Source organism: Trifolium pratense, linkage group LG7 (genome assembly GCF_020283565.1).
Source record: "Trifolium pratense cultivar HEN17-A07 linkage group LG7, ARS_RC_1.1, whole genome shotgun sequence".
In the NCBI taxonomy this organism is placed as follows: Eukaryota; Viridiplantae; Streptophyta; class Magnoliopsida; order Fabales; family Fabaceae; genus Trifolium; species Trifolium pratense.
Genome location: NC_060065.1, coordinates 51,986,822 through 52,011,875, shown reverse-complemented (window position 1 = coordinate 52,011,875; position 25,054 = coordinate 51,986,822). Strand labels below are relative to the sequence as shown.

The 25,054-nt window shown below is 33.3% G+C and overlaps 4 protein-coding genes across 4 annotated transcripts; all 4 read left to right on the top strand.

The window, feature by feature from the left end:
• Positions 1-121: 121 nt before the first annotated feature.
• On the top strand, positions 122-2,728 carry LOC123896607 (putative leucine-rich repeat-containing protein DDB_G0290503). Its single transcript, XM_045946977.1, has 4 exons — positions 122-1,523; positions 1,682-2,170; positions 2,310-2,482; positions 2,585-2,728. Exons 1-4 carry the CDS (start codon positions 122-124, stop codon positions 2,726-2,728), a joined length of 2,208 nt encoding a protein of 735 aa, XP_045802933.1.
• A 1,847-nt stretch (positions 2,729-4,575) lies between these two features.
• LOC123896606 (DNA ligase 1-like) lies at positions 4,576-8,475 on the top strand. Its single transcript, XM_045946976.1, has 4 exons — positions 4,576-6,364; positions 7,069-7,566; positions 7,902-8,074; positions 8,178-8,475. Exons 1-4 carry the CDS (start codon positions 4,576-4,578, stop codon positions 8,319-8,321), a joined length of 2,604 nt encoding a protein of 867 aa, XP_045802932.1. The 3' UTR covers positions 8,322-8,475.
• A 2,813-nt stretch (positions 8,476-11,288) lies between these two features.
• On the top strand, positions 11,289-17,716 carry LOC123893961 (COP1-interactive protein 1-like). Its single transcript, XM_045943808.1, has 5 exons — positions 11,289-11,472; positions 11,829-15,304; positions 15,945-16,442; positions 17,098-17,270; positions 17,378-17,716. Exons 2-5 carry the CDS (start codon positions 11,836-11,838, stop codon positions 17,516-17,518), a joined length of 4,281 nt encoding a protein of 1,426 aa, XP_045799764.1. The 5' UTR covers positions 11,289-11,472; positions 11,829-11,835; the 3' UTR covers positions 17,519-17,716.
• A 1,567-nt stretch (positions 17,717-19,283) lies between these two features.
• On the top strand, positions 19,284-22,945 carry LOC123893964 (intracellular protein transport protein USO1-like). The gene is made up of 4 exons (XM_045943810.1): positions 19,284-19,670; positions 20,132-21,897; positions 22,174-22,251; positions 22,368-22,945. The coding sequence occupies exons 2-4, from the start codon at positions 20,154-20,156 to the stop codon at positions 22,826-22,828; spliced, it is 2,283 nt and encodes a 760-aa protein (XP_045799766.1). The 5' UTR covers positions 19,284-19,670; positions 20,132-20,153; the 3' UTR covers positions 22,829-22,945.
• The last annotated feature ends 2,109 nt before the right edge of the window (positions 22,946-25,054 follow it).

The window sequence follows — 25,054 nt, the reverse complement described above, 5'->3', positions numbered from 1 at the left end:
TGTTTGATTTTTCTTCTATAAATTTAGTAATAATGTATTACTTCTTTCATTTTTACCTAAAATTTAATAATAAAGTTCATTGGTTATTTTTTTTTGTTTCAGTGTCTATAGTTGAGTGATGATGGATTTTGAGGCTTCTGATAAGCTAAAATTTTTATGTGAGAAAAGTAAACCGGATAATGTTCCTTTTACACCAAGCCTTTCCCGGATTTCGAGTTTTGCAACATGTAATTGTAAACATGATGCGCCTGTTAAGTTGCGGGATACTACTATAATGCCGGTTAAGAGGGTATTTGATAACAACAATTCCTTGGATATTTCTGTTAAGAAATCAAAGGTGGCACTGGCACCGGATGATGATATTTCTTTAAGCCCGGGTGAATTGGCAAAATCATATAAGAAATGCGAAAGGAAGAGACGATTTGAAGAGAAGAGGTTGAAGTCTATAAATAGAGAAATTGAGGAGTGCCTCAAAGAACTTGCAAATAAAAAGACACAAATTAGTTGTGTTAGAAGAATTCGCGAAATTGCTGAAAGGAAGGAAGAGGAACTGAAGGCTCTTTCCCAAAAAATTGCTGAATGTACTATGGAACTTGAGACGACAAAGAAAGAGCTTCAGTCCGAAAGGAAAAAGTTACTACAGGTAATATCAACAAGGCAGAAGCGTAATGATTGTGCTCAAATGAAGAACTTTGAGTCAATGGAGAAGAAATTTGAAGGTCAGGTTAAGGAACTTGAGTCAAAACTGAAGCAATGTGAAGGACAGGTGGAGGAACTTGAGCAAAATGAGAAGCACTTTAAAGAATGGGTAAAGGCGTTAGAATCAAGAGATAAGCAGCTTGAAGGACGTATGATGGAGTTTGAATTGATGGAGGAGAAACTTGAAAGTCGTAAGAAGGAGCTTGAATCAAAAGAGAAGCTCGTTGAAGGACGTATGGTGGAGTTTAAATTGATGGAGGAGGAACTTGAAAGCCGTAAGAAGAAGCTTGAATCAAAAGAGAAGCTAGTTGAAAGAAGGGAAGTGAAGCTAAAGTCAAAAGAGAATCAACTTGAAAGCCGGGAGGAAAAGATTGAAACAAAAGAGAAGAGAATTGAAGACCAAGAGAAGGAGCTGGAATTTAAAAAGCAGGACTTTGAAAGGCAATCGGAGGAGTTACAGTCGAAAGAGAACCAATTTATAGGACGAGTGAAGGAGTTTGAATCCAAAAAGGATAAATTTAAAGTCAATCTGGGTGCGTTGTGGGCGGAACTGGTGTTTAAACAGAAGCAAATCTATAGAAGAACGAGTGTGATTGAGTCAAAAGAGAAGCAACTTGAAGGCCGAGTCAAGGAGTATCAATCAAAAGAGAGCGAATTTGAAGACCAGAAGAAGGAGTTGGAATTTAAAAATAAGAATCTTGAAAGACACATCAAAGAACTTGAGTCAAAGCTGAGTAAATTTGATGGCCAGCTGAAGGAGCCTGAATCGAGAGGGAAACAATATGAAGCATTAACGAAGCATATTGATGAGGAAAAAGAATCGGGTAAATATTCTTTATTCATCAAGTTTATTGAAACTATTTCATTTCAATTGTTTATTTTCATGATGTTGATATTTTTAATAGTCCCACTAGTGCAACTATTTGTAGTCTTGTTTATTAACCAATCTATATCTAACATTATCTCCATTGATTCACTTAAGGTGCTACATTGAGATTGATTGTAACTGAAGTTGGATCCAGCATGGATGATCAATTAAGTCCTAGCATTGGTGGAGTTGAGTCACTTTTCAATGACATTTTCTTTTGTCTGCAAATATCATCAGATCCATCAGAACTTGTTTTGGATATACTACAGAACCCCAATACTCCACTCTATAAGAACGGAGACAAGGCGCTGATTATTAATGATAGTCACATCTCTCTGCTAGAACTATTGATGTTAATCTCACCAACTATTAAACCTTGTGTAAGACAAGAAGCATTGAAGCTAGCACTTGATTTGAAAGCTAACATGAAAGAAAATACTGAAAATTCTTTGGCGGTTGTTAGTTTTCTACTTCTTTTGTCAGTTTATGGTTTGCTTAGTTATTTCAACGACGATGAAGTTTTGGAGCTTTTTACATTTGTTGCTCAGCACAAGGTAGCTTTGAAGATGTTTCGGACCCTTGGTTTTGAAAATAAAGTTTATGGTATGTTACATCATGCCATATGATATGACTATCAAATAATAAGATAGTAGTATGAACTGTGAAATTCAATTTGGAACTTATTTTATGTATGTTTTGTTCTGGTAAGTTTCGATGAAGTGAAATTTCTTGTACTTTGCAGATTTTGTTGAAACTCTTATCAGGAGGAAGCAATTTGTTGGAGCTGTTAGATTCAGCTGTGCATATAACTTGGCTGGCAAGAATCAATTAGTTGATATGTTGCGAGAACACATCCAGAATGCCAAACTGATTTGTGAGAGCAGCTGTGAGAAAACAAATTCCATTGAAATCAAGGTTCTTTTATTTTTCTTATCTCAATTCTATTTTATATAAAATTCCATTTTCATACATGTATACCCCTGCATGATAGTCATTAATAAATTACATTGAACTCAGGATAAGGCCAGAGATGAAGAAATTGCTGGTCTGAGAACTGTTTTACAATGCATTTCAGATAACAACATTGTAGAATCTGAGGATCTGCTTAAAAAGGAGATTCGACATCGTATTCTTGAGCTAAAAGCACAGAAAGGCAATTAGTTTTTTTGGTACTTAAACATGCTAGTGCTACTGTAATGAAATATGGTAATGTAAACCTGTTAACATGTACAGTTGTACACTACTTTTGTTGGAGTACATATTCAGGTTTCAATGAGATTTTAACAGCATTCTCTCTATTTCTTACTCTATTTATAATGTATAAGTGGAAAGGATGAAAACTCGTGAAAACTTAACTGGGATATCGACATTTCTTCGCTCCCTATACTTTCCATATACAATTTTGTTATGTAGAAATGTTTTCGTAGCAAACTAGTTACTTGTTTCTTACTCTATGTTACATGTTACTTGAGTTTTGATGCTATTCATTTTTCAAAAGATTTGGATGATTTTGGGAATATCTCCTCATGTTTATATTGCGGGAAATGGGATTGTGATTGGTTTGTGGTAGTGATTTTATTTAGTGTTGAATTGAATTGATTTTATAAAAATGATTGTGCCGAATTGAGTTTGAAGTGGAAATTATTTATGTTTAGAAAAGTTGATATAAAATTAGATTCAGGTACTTGGTTCTTAAAGAAAAATTTGGAGAGTCAATGTGTGCAACGAGTAAAATAAAAGTTTATTTTCACACTAAAAAATAGTCAATTTTAATCATTGAGAAAACTAAACTCTGATAGCTTTTATAGGTAAATCCTATTCAACATATTATCAACATATAAACACTTTTTTCATTCAGAATTTAAACTTTGATTTGTTATATTGTGTTAATTTAATTTATTTTTTTATTAGACTCAATTTTATCGAGAGTTAGACAATATTCTTTTTCTTTTTTTGGTAATAAAAGAAAAAAATAAATTGTCCCACAAATGTTATTGAGTTGATAACTATTAGAGATATTATTGAAGAAGTTGAACTTTAAACTTCAAATTCTCCACTTCTCTCTATTTAAAATATGTGAGTCTAACCACTAACTATTTGATAAAAAAAAAAAAAAAAAGAGAAAAACTCAATTGATTCATATTCAATTAGAAATTTAGAATCCCGAATTGAAATTCTATAATCTATGTTTATTTAAGTGTAAAATCCACAATTTGTAGCTTAAGCCGAAAGTGCTAGCATCGAACACCATATGACCGGGATTCGAACCTCACTTCATCCACTTTGTGTATGTGAGTTTTCAATAACTTATAATTTTCTCTATTAAAAAAAATAATTTAGAATTTGCTTAAAAAAAATGTAATTTAGAAACTCTAAAACCAATTAAACTAAATTCAATTGTCCTCACGCTGAAGGGCAGTCCCTCAACAACTTTGTGACCAAGTTATTTTCCCATTTTGGAGTCTGTTTAGTGGACCCCACTCCCTCCCAAAACCACGCCTGCTCATACTACCATAAGGAAGTAGTAACAAACTCACAAGTCACAACATTCATTTCATTTTCCCTCTCTTCTTCATTTTTCTCTTCACTCTCCAAATGCAAATCAACGATCTAGAACCTTCCATTTCTCTCTTCAATCGCTACAAGATAACATCAACTATCGACCATTGTGATTGTAAGCATCTCAACAATTTCTCTTTATTTCTTCAACCATTTTACACATTTCTATTGTTATTCCTGTTTATCGTTTGATTTTGCTTCTCAAACTGTAATGTATTACTTCACGATTCTGTTTGACCTAGAAATTTTTCATTCCAGCTACTAAATCTGTATTTTATATGCTGAATCTTTAAACGTTTGCATCTGTTTACATTCACACTCATTTGTAACTATTTCATGATTGAATTTCACCTACAATTTTTCAATTGAAGCTTGTTATTTATTTATTTATTTCACATGATTTTATAATGTTTTTTTTTTTGGTGATTTCTAGTTTCTGAAGTTGAATAATGGATGTTAAGTCTTCTGATACGCCGAAGTTTTATGATGGTGATGATGATGATGATCGGAGGGAACCTGTTTCGTGCGAAGACTTTGAATCTAAAGATGATGATGATGATGATGATAGTTTTTTCACACCAAGGTTTTCGCGGATTTCTAATTTTAGAACATGTAGTAGTAAAGGTGATACTGCTACACTGCCGATTAAGAGGCTTTTTTATAACACTGACGATGCCTTGCATAATTCTTATAAGAAATCAAAGGGGTCACTATATGAGGGTCGCGACAAAGATGAAGATGGTATTCTTTCGTTGAATAGAACTAAAAGTCCGGACCAATCAGCTGATGAATCATTTTTCTTGCTGAAGAGAGAACTTAAATTGGTTCAAAAATTGGTTAAGAAATGCAATAGGAAGAGGCGATTAGAAAAGAAGAGATTGCGGTTCATAAAGAGAGATATTGAAGAGTGTAGCATAGAGCTTGGGAATAAGAAGAAGCAAGTTCACTGTGTTAGAAGAATGAATGAAATTCACAACAAAATGCTGGGAAAAATTGAAAGGAAGGAAGAGGAACTGAAGGCTCTTTCACAGAAAATTGCTGAATGTACTGTGGAACTTGAGACCAAAGAGAAAGAGCTTCTGTCCGAAAGGAAGAAGTTACTAAAGGTAATATCGACAAGGCAGAAGCATAATGATTGTTCTCAAATGAAGGACTTTGAGTCAATGAAGAAGCAATTTGAAGGCAAGGTTATGGAACTTGAGTCAAAAGAGAAGCAATGTGAAGGGCGGGTGGAAGAGCTTGAGTCAAAGTTGAAGCACTATGAAGGACGAGTGAAGGAGTTGGAATCAAGGGAGAAGGAGCTTGAAGGATATATTAATGAGTTTCTGTCGATGGAGGAGGCACTTGAAAGTTGTAAGAAGCAGCTTGAATTAAAACAGAACCAACTTGAAAGCTGGGAGGAGGAGTTCGAAACAAAAGAGGAGGAAATTGAAGAACAAGTGAAGGAGCTGAAATCTAAAAAGCAGCACTTTGACAGCCAATTGAAGGAGTTAGAGTCAAAAGAGAGCCAACTTTTAGGACGAGTTAAGGAGTTTGAATTTACAAAGAATGAATTTGAAGTCAATTTGAGGGCGTTGGTGGAGGAACTGATGTCAAAACAGATGCAAATCAATAGCAGAATGAAGGTGGTTGAGTCAAAAGAGAAGCAACATGAAAGCCAAGTAAAGGAACATCAAACAAAAGAAAGAGAATTTGAAAACCGAGCAAAGGAGTTTGAGTCAAAAGAGAATAAGTTCAAAGTGAAGGTGAAAGAGCTCGACTCAAAAGAGAAGCAACATGAAGGCCAAGTAAAGGAGCATCAATCAAGAGAAAGAGAATTTGAAGACCGAGTAAAGGAGCTTGAGTCAAAAGAGAATAAGTTCAAAGTGAAGGTGAAGGAGCTCGACTCAAAAGAGAAGCAACATGAATGCCAAGTAAAGGAGCATCAATCAAAAGAAAGAGAATTTGAAGACCGAGTAAAGGAGCTTGAGTCAAAAGAGAATAAGTTCAAAGTGAAGGTGAAGGAGCTCGAATCAAAAGAGAAGCAGCATGAAGGCCGAGTAAAGGAGCTTGAGTCAAAAGAGAATAAGTTCAAAGTGAAGGTGAAGGACCTCGACTTAAAAGAGAAGCAGTTTGAAGGTGAAGTCAAAGAACTTGAGTCAAAGCTGAATAAATTTGATGGACAACTAAAGGAGCCTGAATTGAGATGGATACAATATGAAGCATTAATGAAATATATTAATGAGGAAAAAGAATCTGGTAAATGTTCTTACTTCTTATTCATCTAGTTTATTGAAAAAAATTCATTTCATTATTTTCTTTACATGATGTTTATATTTCTAATAATCTGATCAACATAATTTGTATAAAATATTTTTAATCCTGCAATGTTGTTTGCTTAGTCAAGTTGAAAAGCTTCTCCAATTTTCATATCACACACACACACACACACACACACTGACACAGTCAAACTGAATTTGGATTATATTTTTACCCTTGAACATTTTATGAAACTTTTAAATGCAAAATAACTGTGTTTTTATCCATGGCTATTGTTTATTGTAATATTATGGTAATGCTAGTGCTAATGATAGATTAGTAAATTAATGTAGAGTTAATTCTTCAAGTATATTGCAAATAGTATAATCCTTATGAGTTAAAATGTAGGTTCAATATCCTGACAAACATTGAGGGGCACTTAATAGGTTTATCAGTGCAACTATTTATAGCCTTGTTTATTAACCAATCTAACACTATCTCCATTTATTCACTTAAGGTGCTATATTGATATTGATTGTAACTGTTAGAATAATGCTTTCCTCTGCACCAATAGATTTCAATCTACAAGATGTTTTACATTATTTCATAGTATATTGTTTAGTTTTTTAAATTCCTAATTCATATTGTTGCTTTCATTGAGTGATGCTTCTATAAATATGAGGGTTCTTAAATTAAATATGCAGTTGCATCTGACATGCCTGATCAATCAAGTCCTACCATTGATGGAACAAGTTTGCAGTTGGACACAAGTGAGAAAACTGATGTAGTTGAGTCACTTTGTAATGACATTTTAGTTTATCTTCTAGAATCATCAGATCCATCAAGAGAAGTTTTGGATATGATACAGAACCCCATTATTCCACTGTGTAAGAAGGGAGATAATGGTGGGATTATTGTGAGTTACCACATCTATCTACTAGAACAACTGATGAGAATCTCACCAAATATTGAACCTTGTGTAAGAGAAGAAGCATTGAAGCTAGCACTTGATTTGAAAGCTTACATGAAAGAAAATACTGAAAATTCTTTGACAGTTCTTGGTTTTCTATTGCTTTTGTCAATTTATGGATTGCTTACTTCTTTCAATGAAGATGAAGTTATGGAGCTTTTTGTATTTGTTTCTCAGCACAAGATAGCTATTGAGCTGTTTGGGACCCTTGGTTTTGCAAATAAAGTTTCTGGTATGTTGCATCATGCCATATGATCATCAAACATGTTATCTGTTGTTACTTTCTCTTCCATTCTTATCTGCTGTTAGGATGAGGTGGTTATGGCTCTTCATGATCAAATGTGCAGATTATTAGCCCACTCTAAGACGGTGGTCATTTTCACCCATTTTATCATTTATGGTGGATCTATTTTGGAGGAATTTGTTATTGAAATTTCAATTATATTGAAATGACATAGAAACAGTAAATAATATAGTAGTATGATCGGTGAAATATAATCAGAACTTATTTTATGTATGTTTTGTTCTGGTAAGTTTTGATGAAGTGAAATTTCTTGTACCTTGCAGATTTTGTTGAAAATCTTATCAGGAGGAAGCAATTTGTTGTAGCTGTTAGATTCAGCTGTGCATATAACTTGGCTGGCAAGAAACAATTAGTTGATATGTTGCGAGAACACGTCCAGAATGCCAAACTGATTTGTGAGAGCAGTTGTGAGAAAACCAACTCCATTGAAATCAAGGTTCTTTTATTTTTCTTATTTGTGTTTTATTAAACATTCCATTTTCATATATATGCACCCCTGTATGATAGCTATAAATAAATTACTATGAACTTGAACTCAGGATATAGCCAGAGATCAAGAAATTGCCTGTCTGGGAACTGTTCTGCAATCCATTTTAGATAACAACTGCCTAGAATCTGAGGATTTGCTTAATCAGGAGATTCAACAACGTATTCTTGAGCTAAAAGCGCATAAAGGCAAATAGTTTTCTTTTAGTACTTAAACAACCTGCTAATATTAGAAACCTGCTAATGTAAAGAAATGTGGTAATGGGAACCTGCTAACATATATTCTGGTGTAAATGACTTTGACAGGACTCTCTTTGTTTCATATACAAACTAGTTTTTTGGTTCTTACTCTATGCCACATGTTACTTGAGTTTTGATGTTCTTCATGTTTCACAAGTTTGGATGATTTTGGGGTTCTCTTCACATTTGTTTGTGTTATGGGAATTGGAATTGGTTTGTGGTGATCTTATTTTGTGTTGAATTGAATTAATTTTATACAAATTATTGGACTGAATTGAGTTTGAAGTGGAAATTTTTTATTTTAAGAAAAGTTGATATAAAGTTTAGAGTGAAGAAGGTTTAGGTAAGTTCTTGGAGATTCAGTGTGGTCTAGTAAAATATATTTATTTTTTTTACACTAAAGAAAAAGATTCAATTCTAGTCATTGAGAAAAATAAAATGGGAAAACTTAGTCCCAACTTGATCTATGAAAATAATTAAAAAGGGTTAATTTGGTCCATGAAATAATTATAAGTAAATAATTTCTTCTTCAGTCAATCACTTACTTACTTTTGTTCTTTTTCTTTTTTTTGCATTTGAAAGACTACTTTGTTGTTGGTCCTAAAATGAGTCATTGATTGGAGAAAAATTATTTAAGAATTTTTTGTTGTTCTAAGGATCAATTTGTCCTGTGTGTAACTATCGTAAGGGATCAAACGGTCTCTTTAAAATTATTGTAAGGACTTAATTACCTTTTTTTTTTTATAAACAATAGCATCATAAATAAATAAATCAATTTTCATGGTGATTCAAATAGAGATTAATTTTCTCATAAAAAAATAGAGATTAAATTATTGTAAAAAAAAATAGAGATTAAATTTTCTCCGGGCCAAAAATTATTTTAATTTATTTAAAGAAAATATTTGGTCTCAAATTACTTTCAACTATATATATTTTTTAATAAAAGTAAAGTTGGTTTGTTTAACTAATAATGAATTGGTTCAAGTGATAAGAGTCTTGATCCTCGTAAACATGTGGTCTGAAGTTCGATTTTCAACTCATACGTATGGAGAAAATTCGATTAAAAGAATCTATTTTTGGCTATTTTTTATGTCCCACATATTCAAATTTGATTTTTTTTAATGCTTAAAGTTTTTTTTTTTGACATTTTTTTTTGACAAAATGTAAAAGTACTTTTTTGATACTATGCTTTCTTAAAAAGAGGAGTGCTAGCAACACACTCTTTAACAAACACACTCTAAGACACTCTATTCTATTGGTTAAAATTTATATGGGTCCCATAAAAGTTATATGGGTCCACATTTTTTTATGGGACCCATGTGAATTTCAACCAATAAAAGAGAGTGTGTTGAAGTGTGTTTGTTAAAGAGTGTGTTGCTAGCACTATTCTTCATAAAAATGAAGTTACAGGCACTATTTTTATCTTTTTTTCTTTTGACAAGACAGACCCTAGTTTAAAACGTTATCTTTTGGTTCTTGATTCAACTTTTTTATAAATTTTTGTCTTTTATGTCATTTTTTATAACATAAATAAATATTCATTTATGACATGATAGCATTTATTAGACCATAATAAATATCCATGTTAGTGAAAGAGTAAATATCCATGTTTATTGATAATTTTTTTCTTTTCTTTCTGCTAGTTTTACAACAAAAACAATAAACTGAAAGGAGGAGAAAGAGAGTAAAAATATAATAAAAGTGTGAAAGAAATATAATTAAAAAGTTATCGATTTGAGTTGTTCTAATAACATTTTTAAACTGCCTGACAAACAAACAAAAAATTGTTGTCGTAAATAAAAAATAAATCACATTATAAAAATGGCTAAAATATAAGATGAATGACGGAAATTCCAAATAAAAAAAAGTTAAATTAGGGACAAAAAAAATCAGTTTTTCAAATGAAAGGATGGCCCAAAAGTTATCTTTTTGAAAATAAGGAAAATAAAAACAGATTTACTTTTGTTACTCTACAAGTTTCTTGCACGTCCTACGTATTTTCCGTTTTATCATTTCGCTATTTAAATAGCGGACATTATAAAAATGAGATTTTTAAAAAATATCGTTTGCTATTTAAGTAGCAGGCCTTATAAAGATAGGGAGGGCGCGCAAAAAATTGGTAGGGTTGCGAAAATAAATCTCAAACAAAAATACATTGAAGTCGTTCTTTATAATCAAATCGGTGTGAGTATCTTTTTAATTTTCTTTTTACAAAAATGAATTATTATCTTTCATCGCTCGTGATAATCCTACTAATAACTAAGAGTGTACACGGGATCAGGCGACTCGTTTAATACCTAAATCCATCTAAATTTGGGTTCAACCTGGACCAACCAATTTAAATTCAAAGCAGTTTAATTCAGGTAAGAATTTATGATTTTAAACTCAAGACAATAAAAAACTGTTAAATATTTTATTTTGATAATATAGTTGAAGAATTTTAAGGGGTAATTTTGAAGTATTTCAAGAATTTTTTTTTCTCAAATAGTTTTGTGATTATAATTTCATCTTTTTAAGGTGAATAATGAAGCGTTAATCTTTTTTTTAGTCACAAACCATTAATCATCGCATTATATTAATTTGGATTTGACATAAAAAAAATAAGGATTTTTTATCCAATCAAAACTAATTAAGTTGGATTAAGTTAGGTTGGATAACAAATTTGTTCAAAACCGACTCAAATCAACTTTACTATTCCCTCCGATTCTATATATAAGATAAATTTTACTCTCTCGATATGAATTTAGAAAATAAAAGTTTTTTTTATATAAGACTAGAGGGAGGGAGTAATGTCTATGGTATTTTTTATGTATATTTTTGTGCAAACGGTACAGACTAGAGAGTTTTGTCCTGATTGTGGACAGTCTGAATCCCTCAAAAACTTTGGTCACAAGTTATTTGCCAATTTGATGTCTATTCTGTCTGTGTACCACGCCTTGACCAATGACCACAAAAACAAAACAAAACAAACTCTCTCAACTTCATTTTTGTCTTTATTCTCACTTTACTTTACTCTCCAAATTCCAGAACTTTCTTCTCTCTTCATTATTCTCCTCTATCAAACCCTACTGCAACAACAACAAGATAACCTTAACTCAACAATCTATTGTAAGTATCTCAACAATTTCTCTTTACTTTTCATACTTTTTTTTTTTTACATTTCTCTTTCACATTTGACATTTTCATACCTTTATCAACAAAATCAATGTCATGTAATGTTGCTTTGTGCTAATAAATGTGTTTATTTATATTCATGTTGTTCTTTATGTTTATTATTTTAGTTCGGTTCTGGAAAATGTAATGTTTTACTTCATCATTGATATTTCATTTGACCTAGAAATTTTTCAATTTCAGCTTATTATTTTTATTTTTCATTTTTTTCTTCCTAGGATTTTGTACTGTGTTGATACTTTCCAGTTTTTAAAGTTGAATGATGATTTTTTTATTTTTTTTTTGAATGGCAGTTGAATAATGAATGCTGAGGGTGCTGATCAGCTAAATTTTTGTGGTGGTGATGATGATGGGAAGGAACCTGTTTCCTATGAAGAGTTTGAATCTCAAGATGGTGATGATGATGAGGATACTCCTTTGACACCGAGGTTTTCGAGGATTTCGAATTTGAGAGCATGTAGTAGTAAACTTGATACTGCTACACTGCCGATTAAGAGGCTTTTTTATGACAGTAATTCCTTGGATATTTCTGTTAAGAAATCAAAGGTGTCACTGGATGATGATGACGGCGAAGAGGACAAATCAAAGGTGTCACCCTGTGATGGTCACGACACAGATGGAGATGGTATTCCTTTGTCGAATAGAACTGAAAGGCCGGGAAAATCGGCTGATAGCCCGTTTTCCTCGCTGAAGAAAGGACTTAAATTGGTCCAAAAATCGTTTGAGGAATGCAAAAGGAAGAGACGGGTAGAAATAAAGAGATTGCAGTCCATAAAAAGGGATATTGAAGAGTGCAGCAAAGAGCTTGGGAATAAAAAGACACAAGTTCATTGTGTTAGAAGAATTAATGAAATTCACAACAAAATTCTGGGGAAAATTGAAATGAAGGATGAGGAACTGAAGGCTCTTTTGCAGAAAATCGATGAATGTAGTATGGAACTTAAGGCCAAAGAGAAAGATCTTGATGCAATGAACAATTTAATTGACGGACAAGCAGATAAATTAGAGTCTGAAGGGAAGCGACTTGAAGATCTGGTTAAAGAACTTGAGTCAAAAGAGAAGCTGTGTGAAGGGCGGAAGGAGAAGCACTTTGAAGGGAGGGTAAAGATGCTGGAGGCAAGAGAGAATCAGCTTGAAGGCCATGAGAAGGAATTTAAATTAAAGGAGGAGGAACTTGAAGGTCATATGAATGAGCTTGAATCAGAAAAGAAGCATTTAAAAAATTGGGTGACGGAGCTTGATACAAAAGAGAAGCAAGTTGAAGGAAGAGCAATGGAGCTTGAGTCAAAAGAGATGAAACACAAAGACCGGGTAAAGGTGTTTGAATCAAAAGAGAAGGAATTTGAATGCCAAATGAAGGAGATTGAGTCTAAACAGAAGTATTTTGAAAGTCAGATGAAGGAGTATGAGTCAAAAGAGAAGCAACATGAAGGCCGGGTGAAGGAGCTAGAGTCAAAAGAGAAGCAAATTGAAGAACGAGCAATTGAGCTAGAGTCAAAAGAGGTGCAACATGAAGGCCGAGTAAAGGTGTTTGAATCAAAAGAGAAGGAATTTGAATGCCAAATGGAGGAGCTTGAGTCAAAACAGAAGTATTTTGAAAGTCGGATGATGGAGCATGAGACAAAGGAGAAGCAACATGAAGGCCGGGTGAAGGACCATGAATCAAAAGAGAGAGAATTTAAAGGTCAAGTGAAGGAGCTTGAGTCAAAACAAAAGCATTTTAAGAGCCAAATGAAGGAGCTTGAGTCGAAAGAGAGAGAATTTGAAGGCCAAGTGAAGGAGCATGAGTCAAAACAAAAGCATTTTAGGAGCCAAATGAAGGAGCTTGTGTCAAAAGAGATAGAATTTGAAGGCCAAGTGAAGGAGCTTGAGTCAAAACAAAAGCATTTTGAGAGCCAAATGAAGGAGCTTGAGTCAAAAGAGAGAGAATTTGAAGGCCAACTGAAGGAGCTGGAATCTAAAACAAAACATTTAGAAAGCAAGAGGGAGGAGTTCAAATCAAAATTGAGGCCATTGCAAGGACAAATTAAGGAACTTGACTCCAAAAAGAAGCGACTTGATGAACAAGCGAAGGAGCTAGATTCAAAACAGAAGTTGTTTCATAGCCAAGTGAAAGAGTTTGAATCAAAAGAGAACCAACTTGTAGGCCAAATGAAAGAGTTTGAATCAAAAGAGAGGCAATTTGAAGACCAAATGAAGGAGCAGGTGCTGAAACAAAAGCATTTTGAAAGCCGAATGAGTGACCTTGAGTCGAAAGAGAAGCAACTTGAAGGCCGATTGAAGGAGCATCAATCAAATGAGAAAGAATTTAAAGGCCAAGTGGAGGAGCTGGAAACTAAAAAGAAGCATTTTGAAAGCCGAATGGAAGAGCTTGAGTCAAAAGAGAAGGAACATGAGTGCCGAGTGAAGGAGTGTGAATCAAAAGAGAAGCAATTTGAAGGCCAGGTGATGGAACTTGAATCTAAAAAGAAGAATTTCGAAAGTGAGGTAGAGGATCTCAAGTCAAAATTTAGGCCATTGAAAGAACAAGTTAAGGAACTTGACTTTAAAGAGAAGCAACTTGATGGCCAAGTGAAGGAGCTGGAATCAAAAAAGAAGCTATTTCAAAGCCAAGTGAAGGAATTAGAGTCAAAAGAGAACCAACTCGTAGGCCAAATGAAAGAGTTTGCATCAAAAGAGAGGGAATTTGAAGGCCGAATGAAGGAGCAGGTATTAAAACTGAAGCATTTCGAAAGCCATTTCGAAAGCCGGATGAGTGAGCTTGAGTCGAAAGAGAAGCAACTTGAAGGCCGGTTGAAGGAGAATGAATCAAATGAGAGAGAATTTAAAGGCCAAGTGAAGGAGCTGGAATCTAAAAAGAAGCATTTTGAAAGCCAGATGAAGGAGCTTGAGTCAAAACAGAAGAAACATGAAGGCCAAGTGAAGGAGCATGAATCAAAAGAGAGAGAATTTGAAGGCCAGGTGAAGGAGCTACAATCTAAAACGAAGCAGGTTGAAAGCCAAGTGAAGGATTTGTTATCAAAAGAGAATCATTTCAAAAGCCGGATGAAGGACCTTGAGTTAAACAAGAAGAAACATGAAGGCCGAGTGAAGGAACACGAGTCAAAAGAGAGAGAATTTGAAGGCAAAGTGAAGGAGCTGGAATCTAAAAAGATGCAGTTTGAAAGCCAAGTTAAGCATTTAGAGTCAAAAGATAACCAACTTGTATGCCAAATGAAGAAGTTTGAAACAAAAGAGAGGGAATTTGAATGCCAAATGAAGGAGCAGGTATTGAAACATAAGCATTTCGAAAGCCGAATGAATGAGCTTGAGTCAAAAGAGAAGAAATTCAAAGGTCAAATGAAGGAGTTGGAATTTCAAAAGAAACACTTTGAAATCCAAATGAAGGAGTTAGAGTCAATAGATAACCAACTTGCAGAAAGAGTGAAGGAATTTGAAAGCCGAATGAAGGAGCTTGATTCAAAAGAAAAGCAGTTCGAAGAACAAATGAAGGAGTTTCAATCAAAAGAGGAGGAATTTGAAGAACAAGTGAAGGACATTAAAACAAAAGAGGAGGAACTCGAATCGAAAAAGAAGCACTTTGAAGGACGGTGGAATGAAATTGAGTCAAAAGAGAAGAAATTCAAAGTAAAGGTGAAGGAGCTCGAGTTAAAAGAGAAGCAGTTTCAAGGACAAGTCAAAGAATTTGAATCAAAGCTGAATAAATATGATGAACAACTGAAGAGGCCTGAGCCAAGGAAAAAATATACTGAGAAAGAAAAAGAATTGGGTAAATGTTCTTATTCATCTAGTTTATTGAAAGAATTTCATTACAACTGGTACCTCTTAATGATGGTGATATTTTTTATAGCCTGATCTACATAATTCATTAAAAACATTGAAAGAATAAGTTCATGTTGTATGTCTTAGTCAAGTTCAAAAGCTTTTCCAGTTTCCATATCACACCCACAAACCTGTCAAACTAATTTGGATTATATTTTTCACCCTTGAATAGTTTATAAATAAATTTCTTAAGTGCAAAAAAATGTTGCATATTTATCCCTGGCTAAGGTTAAATTTTAATATTATGGTAATGCTAACTAAAGATTAGTATATTAATGTAGTTGTAATTTTTGAAGTATATTGCAAATAGTGTAGTTTCAATATCCTGACAAACATTGAGGGACACTTAATAGTGTTCTATATTAGTGCAAAGATTTCTAGTCATGTTTATTAATCAATGAAATCTAATACAGTAATACTATCTCCACTGGTTCAGTTAAGGTGCTATGTTGACATTGATTGTAACTGTTGTATAATGCTTTCTTCTGTGACCGATATATTTGTTTAAAATTTCTTATTGTCACTATCATTTACTGATGCTTCTATAAATATGAGGGAGCTTAAATATTTGCCGTGTAAATATGCAGTTGCATCTTACATGGATGATCAATTAAGTCATACCAATGGTGGAACAACTTTGCAGTTTACCACAAGTGAGCAAACTGACGGAACTGAGTCACTTCACAAGGGTATCTTAGTTAATATTGTAGAATCATCCGATCCATCAAGACTTGTTTTGGATATGATACAGAACCCCGTTATTCCACTGTGTAAGAAGGGAGACAATGCTTTGATTATTGCTGATTATCAGATCTATCTGCTTGAACAACTGCTGAGAATTTCACCAAATATTAAACCTTGTGTAAGAGAAGAAGCATTGAAACTAGCGCTTAACTTGGAAGCTTACATTAAAGAAAATACTGAAAATTCTTTGGTGGTTCTTGGTTTTCTACTGATTTTGTCGATTTATGGATTGCTTGATTCTTTCAATGAAGATGACATTTTGGAGCTTTTTGCATTTGTTGCTCCACACAAGATTGCTGCGGAGCTGTTTGGAACCCTGGGTTTTGCAAACAAAGTTTCTGGTATGTTAATTTAGATATGCTTTAGATATTTTATCATATGTTTATCAAATGTGTTCATGTCTATTGTAACTTCCCTTTCCACCCTATCTGCAGTCAGTCTCAGCCTGTGGCGGTTATGGTATTCATGATGAAAGCCTAAAGTTGCTAGTCTTTGAGATAGTGCAGAACTCTAAGATAGAGACTATTTTTACCCAGTTTATCATTTGTGGTGAATGTAGTTTGGAGAAATTGTGTTTTAAATTCAAATTATATTGAAAATGACGTAGAAAAAGTAAATATTTAGATTGTTGTATGAACTGTAAAATCTAAATTTGCCATGTTTTTTTTTTTACCTCGTTCGGTTTATGGATCACCACATTTATATATATCAAATAAATTAGTAGAAATCAAATCACCTGTATATTTTTCTTCTTGACATGTCTGTAAAATAGACTAACAACTTAGAGAAAGACAGTTGGCAATTTGAAGATGAGAAGAAAAAGCACTGGATAATTAATGCAAAGATGCTAAAATTAAGATTTTACTTGTTCGTATGAAGTTCAACTGATGTAATTGGCTTCATTTCCTTTCCCAAACAGAGATCTGATATTTTTAGTACTTATGTTATGTCCGGTCTAGTAAGTTTTGATGAAGTGACATTTCTCGTACCTTGCAGATTTTGTTAAGAATCTTGTCATGAGGAAGCAATTTGTTGAAGCTGTTAGATTCAGTTATGCATATAACTTGGATGACAAGAATCAATTAGTTGATATGTTGCGAGAATACGTCCATAATGTCAAACTGATTTGTGAGAGCAGTTGTGAGAAAACGAACTCCATTGAAATCAAGGTACTTCAGTTTTTTTTATTGAAGTTCTATTTTATCAAACATTCCATTTTCACAAATACCCCTGCATGATAGTTATAAATAAATTATTACTGTAAACTTGAACTCAGGATAAGGCCAGAGATCAAGAAATTGCTAGTCTGGAAACCGTTCTACTGTGCATTTTGGATTGCAACCTACAATCTGTGGACACGCTTGATAAGGAGATTAAATATCGCATTCTTGAGCTAAAAGCAACTAAAGGCAATTAGTTTTTGTACTGGATCAACCTAATGTAAAGAAACGGGGTAACGAAAATGTGCTAACTTATAGGTTACTTTTGTTGGGGGTACGTATTCACGTGTAAATGACTTTAACACAAATAACTTTAACACGACCCTCTTTGTTTCGTACTCTGTAAAAGCTCTAATTGGAAAGAATGACAACTGATGATATGGTTAACAGGATTATCTTTATTTGTTGGCTACATCTTTTTAAGGTTTAGTGAATTAGGGTGAATGTTAATCACTAAAACTGTTGTGTGAGTTTTCTTTACTTAACTCTTTACTAAGTTTCCACTGAACACACAAAGCACATTATTATTCATTAAAAGCTAAAATCAAGTTTATCTTTACAGATTCACTAACAAATCTTTTGTTATCCAAGTATGAAGTATCTATCTATTTAAGATCAAATTTGTATAGTGCAGCTTTAAAATTTAAGACACTCTCTTTACTTCTAACACATCAACATTTCTTATATTTGAAAGTGTGAGCTGCTAGTTTATATCTTCCATACTCATCATTGACTCACAAATTCAATTTCTAATTTAAGATACTAATATTTTTCGTTTATTGTTCTAATTTTTTCAATTAAAAAGTTTAATACCAACCCTTTTCATGTATGATAAGATCACAAGATTATATTTAGGGAGCTTCTGTCCTAATTTTTTTTTTTAGCAGAAGGAGCTCCCTGCCTTTTTCATTTTCATTGCCCAAACACATTAAATATATCCTCATAATTTGTCATATGAATTGTATTAAAACAAGAAGATGATCCAAATCCAAATTTTACTTGTTAGGTTGATCGGAAAACTAATATATTTAGACTATATAGATCAGATACATTAGTTTTTCAATTACCTAGAAAATAAAATTTCTCTTATAATAAAAACCAGCAGATAAAGTATTTTTATATTAGATTCCTATATTTATAAGTTGTTTTCAACTTATATTTATGAGTTATCTTATTTAATATATAAAATAACTTATCTATGAATATTTAGTTGGATAAACGAAATAAGTTGTTTTTACAACCAAAGTTTACTACTTACTTTTTAGATACTTTTGAAACATTGATGTATCTAGTCTATAATATAGTCTAGATGCATCATTGTTTCAATGTATCTAAAAAGTGAATGTTTCCTTATATTAAGGCCCGAAGGGCGTATATTAAGTCGAGATCATCTCTATTTTATATTTTTTATTTTTTATTTTCTATATTATTATATCATTTAAAAAAAAGCCAAAAAATGATATTAAATGAATTCAAATTTCTTTTATACATCTTAAAATATTTAAAAACTTTAATAAAATAAAAATAATAGAAAAAATGGATGTGATGCTAAATCCACTATGTTACTGCACTTTTTTTTCTTATGATACATTACTAGTTTTGGATGTTTTCTATTGGATGCAAATTTGTACATGTTAACAAGTTCAAAATAGTAAGTTTATATCGAAACTTATTCATTCTATATTATGTTTTCATAAATAATTGTTATTACATCTTTAACCATTAATCATTTTTTTTTCAATTTTATCTAATTAAAATATCAGAAGAAAAGTCTACGTGAGCTTGACTCAGTTGGCAGGAACATCGCACTATATATGCAGGAGCTGAGATTCGAACTTTAGACACTTCACTTGTTCATTTTAATGGTAAATTTTCTAGCAAACTAGATTCCTTGACGAAAAAAAAATTATGAGAAGAAAAAAAAGTAGAATTATAATTTAGGCACCTACTATAATTTAATGAAGTATGATTCTTTGTCATGATGAGCTTTTTTTTTTTTCTGAAAGGTTGTCATGATGAGCTTTGATTCTCTTTCAACTGTCCTCTCCTCTGTCACTACAAAACTTCATAAAGAAGTTATTTGCCATTTTCATGTCTGTTTTGTGGACCCCAAACTCTCACACAGTCACAACTGTGACCTGATCCCTACCAACTGTAGTAACAAACAAACTCACATTATTCAATTTTTCCCTCTCTTTCTTTCCTTCTTCCGTCATCTTTCTCTTTATTTTCATTTCATTTTTCAAATGCAAATCAAAATCTAGAAACCTCTTCTCTCTTCTCTCTTCATCTTCCATTTTTTCTTTCTGGTTTTACCTCAAACATTACAGTGCCAAGAAGAAAAGTATTGTAAGCATCTCAACTTCATCATCTTTATTTTTTCACATTTTTTTATTTTCATGCTTTTCTCAACAAAAAATCAACTTCATGCAATGTTTGACCTAATAAATCTCTATATTTATTTATATGTTGAAAATGTTTACCCTGTTTTTTGTTCCATTGTTTGTTCTTGCTGTTTATCATTTGAGTTTGCTTTTGCTAGTTTAATGTATCATGATTCATTTTGACCTAGAAATTTTCAATTAATTTTTTTTTTTTTTGTAAAGTAGCTTAGTGGTTAGAAATTTCACTTTAAAGGTGATTAGGTCAATAAGTGGAGTGTCCGAGATTCGAATCTCGGCTCTGCATATATATAATGCGGTGTTCCTACCAACTGAGGTAAACTCAGAGGGACATAATTTTTTCAATTAATGCTTGTTTATTTTTATTTTTATTTTTTCGATTTTTATACTGTGTTTGTAATTTGTTAGGGTTTCCAGTTTCCATAATTGAATGATGGATTTTGAGGGTGTTGATAAGCCAAATTTTTCTGGTGATGATGAGAATTTTAAGTTTCCAGTTTCTTGTGAAGATGAGGATGATGTTCCTTTGTTACCTAAGTATTCCCGGATTTCGAGTTTGGGAGCATGTAGTAGTAAACATGATGCTTCTGGTAAGAAGAATACTACAGTTTCAGCTAAAAGGGTGTTAGATTACAACAATTACTCGCATAGTTCTGTTAAGAAATCGAAGGTGTCACCGGGCGAATCAATTGATAATTGTTTTTCCTTGCTGATGAAAGACATTGCATTGGTAGAAAACTCATATGTGGAGTGCATAATGATGACAGAAGGAGAAGAGAAGAGATTGCAGTCCATAAAGAGAGATATTGAGGAGTGTTGCAAAGAGCTTGAAAATAAGAAAAAGGAAGTTTGTTCAGTTAGAAGAATTATCGAAGCTTACAACAAAATGCAGAGAAAAATTGAAGAATGTATGAAGGATTTTGTAGTGAAGGAAGGGCAGCTCTATTTGATGGAGGACTTGATTGAAGAGCGCAAGCAAGAGTTCAAGGCAAAAGAGATAGAACTTATTCAAATCAAGGTTAACATTTCAAAAGAAATAGAACTCCGTCAAGTCATTGATAAGGATCGTGGAAGGAAGGAAGAGGAAGTCAAGGCTCTTTCAGAAAAAATTGCTGAATTTACTTTGGAACTTAAGGCCAAAGAGAAAGACCTTGATGCAATGAACAAATTAATTGGCGAAGAAGCAAACAATTTAGACTCCGAAAGGAAGAATGTTTTTGCTCAAAAGAAGGAATTTGAGTCAGCGAAGAAACAGTTTGAAGGTCGGATTAAGGAATTGAATCAAAAGCAATGTGAAAGACTGGTGGAGCTTGTGTCAAAGGAGAAGCACTATGAAGGACGATTAAAGGAGTTAGAATCAAGGGAGGAGAAGCTTGAAGAACAAATTGAGGAGTTTGAATCAAAGAAGGAGGCACTCGAAGGTCGTAAGAAGGAGCTTGAATCAAAAGAGAAGCAAGTTGAAAGAAGGGAAATGGAAATTGTGTCAAAAGAGAGTCAACTTGTTGGCCGAGTGGAGGAATTTGAATCAAGAAAGAAGAAGTTTGAAGACCAACTGAAAAAGCTGGTGAAGGAACATGAGTCGAAACAGAAGCAATGTGAAGGCCATGTTAAGGAACTTGAGTTGAAACAGAAGCAATGTGAAGGACGGGTGGTGGAGCTTGTGTCAAAGGAGAAGGACTATGAAGGACGACTAAAGGAGTTAGAATCAAGGGAGGAGAAGCTTGACGAACAAATTGAGAAGCTTGAATCAAAAAAAGAGGCACTCGAAGGTCGTAAGAAGGAGCTTGAATCAAAAGAGAAGCAAGTTGAAGGACGGGAAATGGAAATTGAGTCAAAAGAGACCCGACTTGTTGGCCAAGTGGAGGAATTTGAATCAAAAAAGATGAAGTTTGAAGACAAACTGAAAGAGCTGGTGAAGGAACATGTATCAAAAGCGAGAGAATTTAATAGTCAAGTGAAGGAGCATGATTCAAAAGTGAGAGAATTTGATAGCCAAGTGAAGGAGTTTGAACGTAAAAAGAAGCATTTTGAAAACCAAGTGGAGGAGCTCAAGTCAAAAAAGAATAAGTTTGAAAGAAAGATGAAGGACCTTAAGTTTAAAAAGAAGCGGTTTGAAGGACAAGTGAAGGAGTCAAAGTCAAGGAAAAAACATATTGATGTGGAAAAAGAATCAGGTAAATGTTCTTATTCATCTAGTATATTGAAAGAATTTCATTACAATTGTTCCTCTTAATGATGATGCATTTTAGTGTTTCAGTCTTTCTCATTGGTATGCGTCTAAGTTTCGTGCTCTAATGGTTACTTCTTTGTTTTTCCGTTTAAATCTAACTAAGTTTCTGGGTTTAGTTCTGTATTTATGGGGATTTGAGTTTCATTGTTATACGTTTTTGTTTATTTTTGTCATAAAATCGATTGTTGAGTTTTTTTCCTTCTTTTCGTGAGAATTGCAGAGTTGAAGACGAAGACCAGGGATACCAATTGTGGAGGAGGAGGAGAAGAAGAAAAAGAAGACGAAGACGATTATGAAGGTATGTACAATAGAGTTTGTAAAAGTAGGCTTTTTTTGGATCAAATGGTACTTTGTAATAAGGGTTTTCACATTAGAGATTTTCTGAAGTTACTTTCTTCATTGTTAATTTTGTAGATTTTGAAGACTTGAGTCACGATGGTTGGTTTAAGGTTAGGATACATAATGATGGATTTTTTGTGATCTCAGAAAATACTATAGAGTATAAGGGAGGGACTGATCGTGAAATGTTGTGTGACCGTGATCGGTGGTCATATCACGAGATTTTGCGCATTCTCATCAAAAAAGGTTACCCCAAAGTTGAATCAATGTATTACAAGGCTGGTGGGAAATTTAAAGAGTTGGTGAATGATGATGGTGCAATGGAAATGGTCACTGAATCTATTGATAATGGAATAGTAGATTTGTATGTTGCTGCTCTACATATTAAATCAGCTAAAGTTAGAATCATCAATGATGAAAATACAGTCATTGATGGTAATCAGTTCCTTGTGAAGGTGGTACATCCGAGCAAGAAAAACAACACGTCGAGCGATACAACTCCCACACCTAACAACTCAAATACCAGAACCAAGTAAAATGAAAATCACGAGGCCACAAATAATATCAGTGCAAAATTCAGAAAAAGAAAATGAAAATCAAGAAATGAAGACAATAATCATGTAACTCAAAGATTCCTAACCTTGCAAAAACCTTGATATAAGGATCCTCTGAGTTACTTGATTATTGTCTTCTTCATTTCTTGATTTTCATTTTCTTTTTCTGAATTTTGCACTGATATTTGTGGCCTCATGATTTTCATTTTTCTTGGTTGTGGTATTTTAGTTGCTAGATGTGGGAGTTGTATCGTTTCTTATTTATTAGTTAGTTGACTCATGTATATATATTCTCTATTCTACCAAATTTCCTAGGCAACAATTGCTTCTAATTTATTAGTTATAATGGATGGTTAAGTTGTTTAATGTTTAGTCATTACCATTGAGGAGAAAAGGATCACTTTGTACTAATATTTATTTGACTAATTGTAATTGCGTGGTGGATCAAGTGAATGTGGCTTATTTTCTATCTAGTCAGACAAGTTTGGTTTAGGATTCAAGCAAAAACTGCAGCGACTGCATGAAATTGTCGGCTACGTAATTGACGATGTCAATATTCAACTATTGTTGGTATTGGTTGTGGATTCATCATTGGTTGAAGGTCCTGATAAAGCCAAACTCTCGCAATCTGCATTCGATGTTGTCTATCATTCTTCTCTGTAGTCTTTGTTGATATATACCTCGGACGATGAGCGTGCCAACTCGGATATTGAATTGGATCTACAATTTCACCTAGAACACTTAATTGAAACATATTATTACCTAGATAGGTAATCAGAATTATTTGATTTCATTCATGATCCATCAAGTACCATTGAGATAAAAAAATCACTAGTATGAAATCTGTTCTATATTGCATTTTGAATTACAACCTACAATATGAGGATCTGCTTGATGAGGAGATTCAATATCACACATTCTTTAGGTAATTAGTTTTGTACTGGAACAGCCTAATTCAAAGAAATGGGGTAATGGAAATGTGTTAACTTATACACTACTATATAGTTAATAAAGTTATCTTTATTTCTTGGCTAAATCTTCTTTAAGGTTTAGGGTGAATTAGGATAAAATTGTTGTGATTGCAACTCTTCTTTACTTAACTCTTCATCCTAAGTTTCCACTGAACACAAATCAAGTTTATCTTTATAGTTATACTTGAGAAGTTTGTTCAATTATAAGAGCTTAACCTTGTAATCTCAATGTATTGAATTCAATTTTTTTGAAGACAGTTATAAAATGATCATCAATGTCACTTTTTTTTTTGTTACAACAAAGAGAAAAAACAAACAGCTAGGGACTCTATTCCCTGATAAATTCTACACACCAAGAATCATCAAGTAGTGGTCTTAGCAGCTCACTAGTTGGGGCAGAAATCTTCACCAACTTCGCATTAGATGTAGCACCCAATTTCGCTAAAAGATCCGCACATGCATTTCCCTCACGAAAAGTATGCTTGCTTGATAACAACATCTCAGTCCTTGGCTAAGAGTTGACGAATGCAATCAACCTCATTAGCAAAGCGGTGATGAATTGTGAGCCCTTCCGAGTAGCACACAATCTCACCGTAGCCACTATTCCAACACAAATTCAAATCATGCAAAACTGTCATTAACTCTGCGAATAGAATGTTATGAACACACCGTCAAAAAAGAATGTTATGAACAGCTGCAGTCCCATAGAAACCCCAAATAAATTCACCATTATTGTCTCGCAATAGTCCTCCATAATCGGCAGTGTCCGACGACCCCAATACGCTCCCATCCACATTGAGACAGACTGTACCTTCTGGAGGTCGGTACCATGACACACGATGAGGATTGACATTGAGATGAGAGACCGACAGTCAGACACTAAACATAGTAGAATTCAAACCTTAAAATATCTCACTTACTCAATGTAAAATAAAATAAAATGTGTTTAGTGTATCTACTTAAAATAAAATAAAATAAAATAAACTGTTTTTGAAAGAGGCTTTATTATATGTCCTTGCTGTGGAGGGTCTTCTGTCCCTAAACAACTCAATGAAGAAGTTATTTATTTGCCATTTTAGAGTCTGTTTTATGGACCCCACTGCCTCACACAGGCCTTGACCCTTACCAAAGGCAGCAACAAACTCGCTCAATAACTTCACTTTTCCCACTCTTTTTTCATTTTTGTCTTTATTCTCACACTTTCACTCTCCAAATGAAATGCAAATGCAAATGAAAT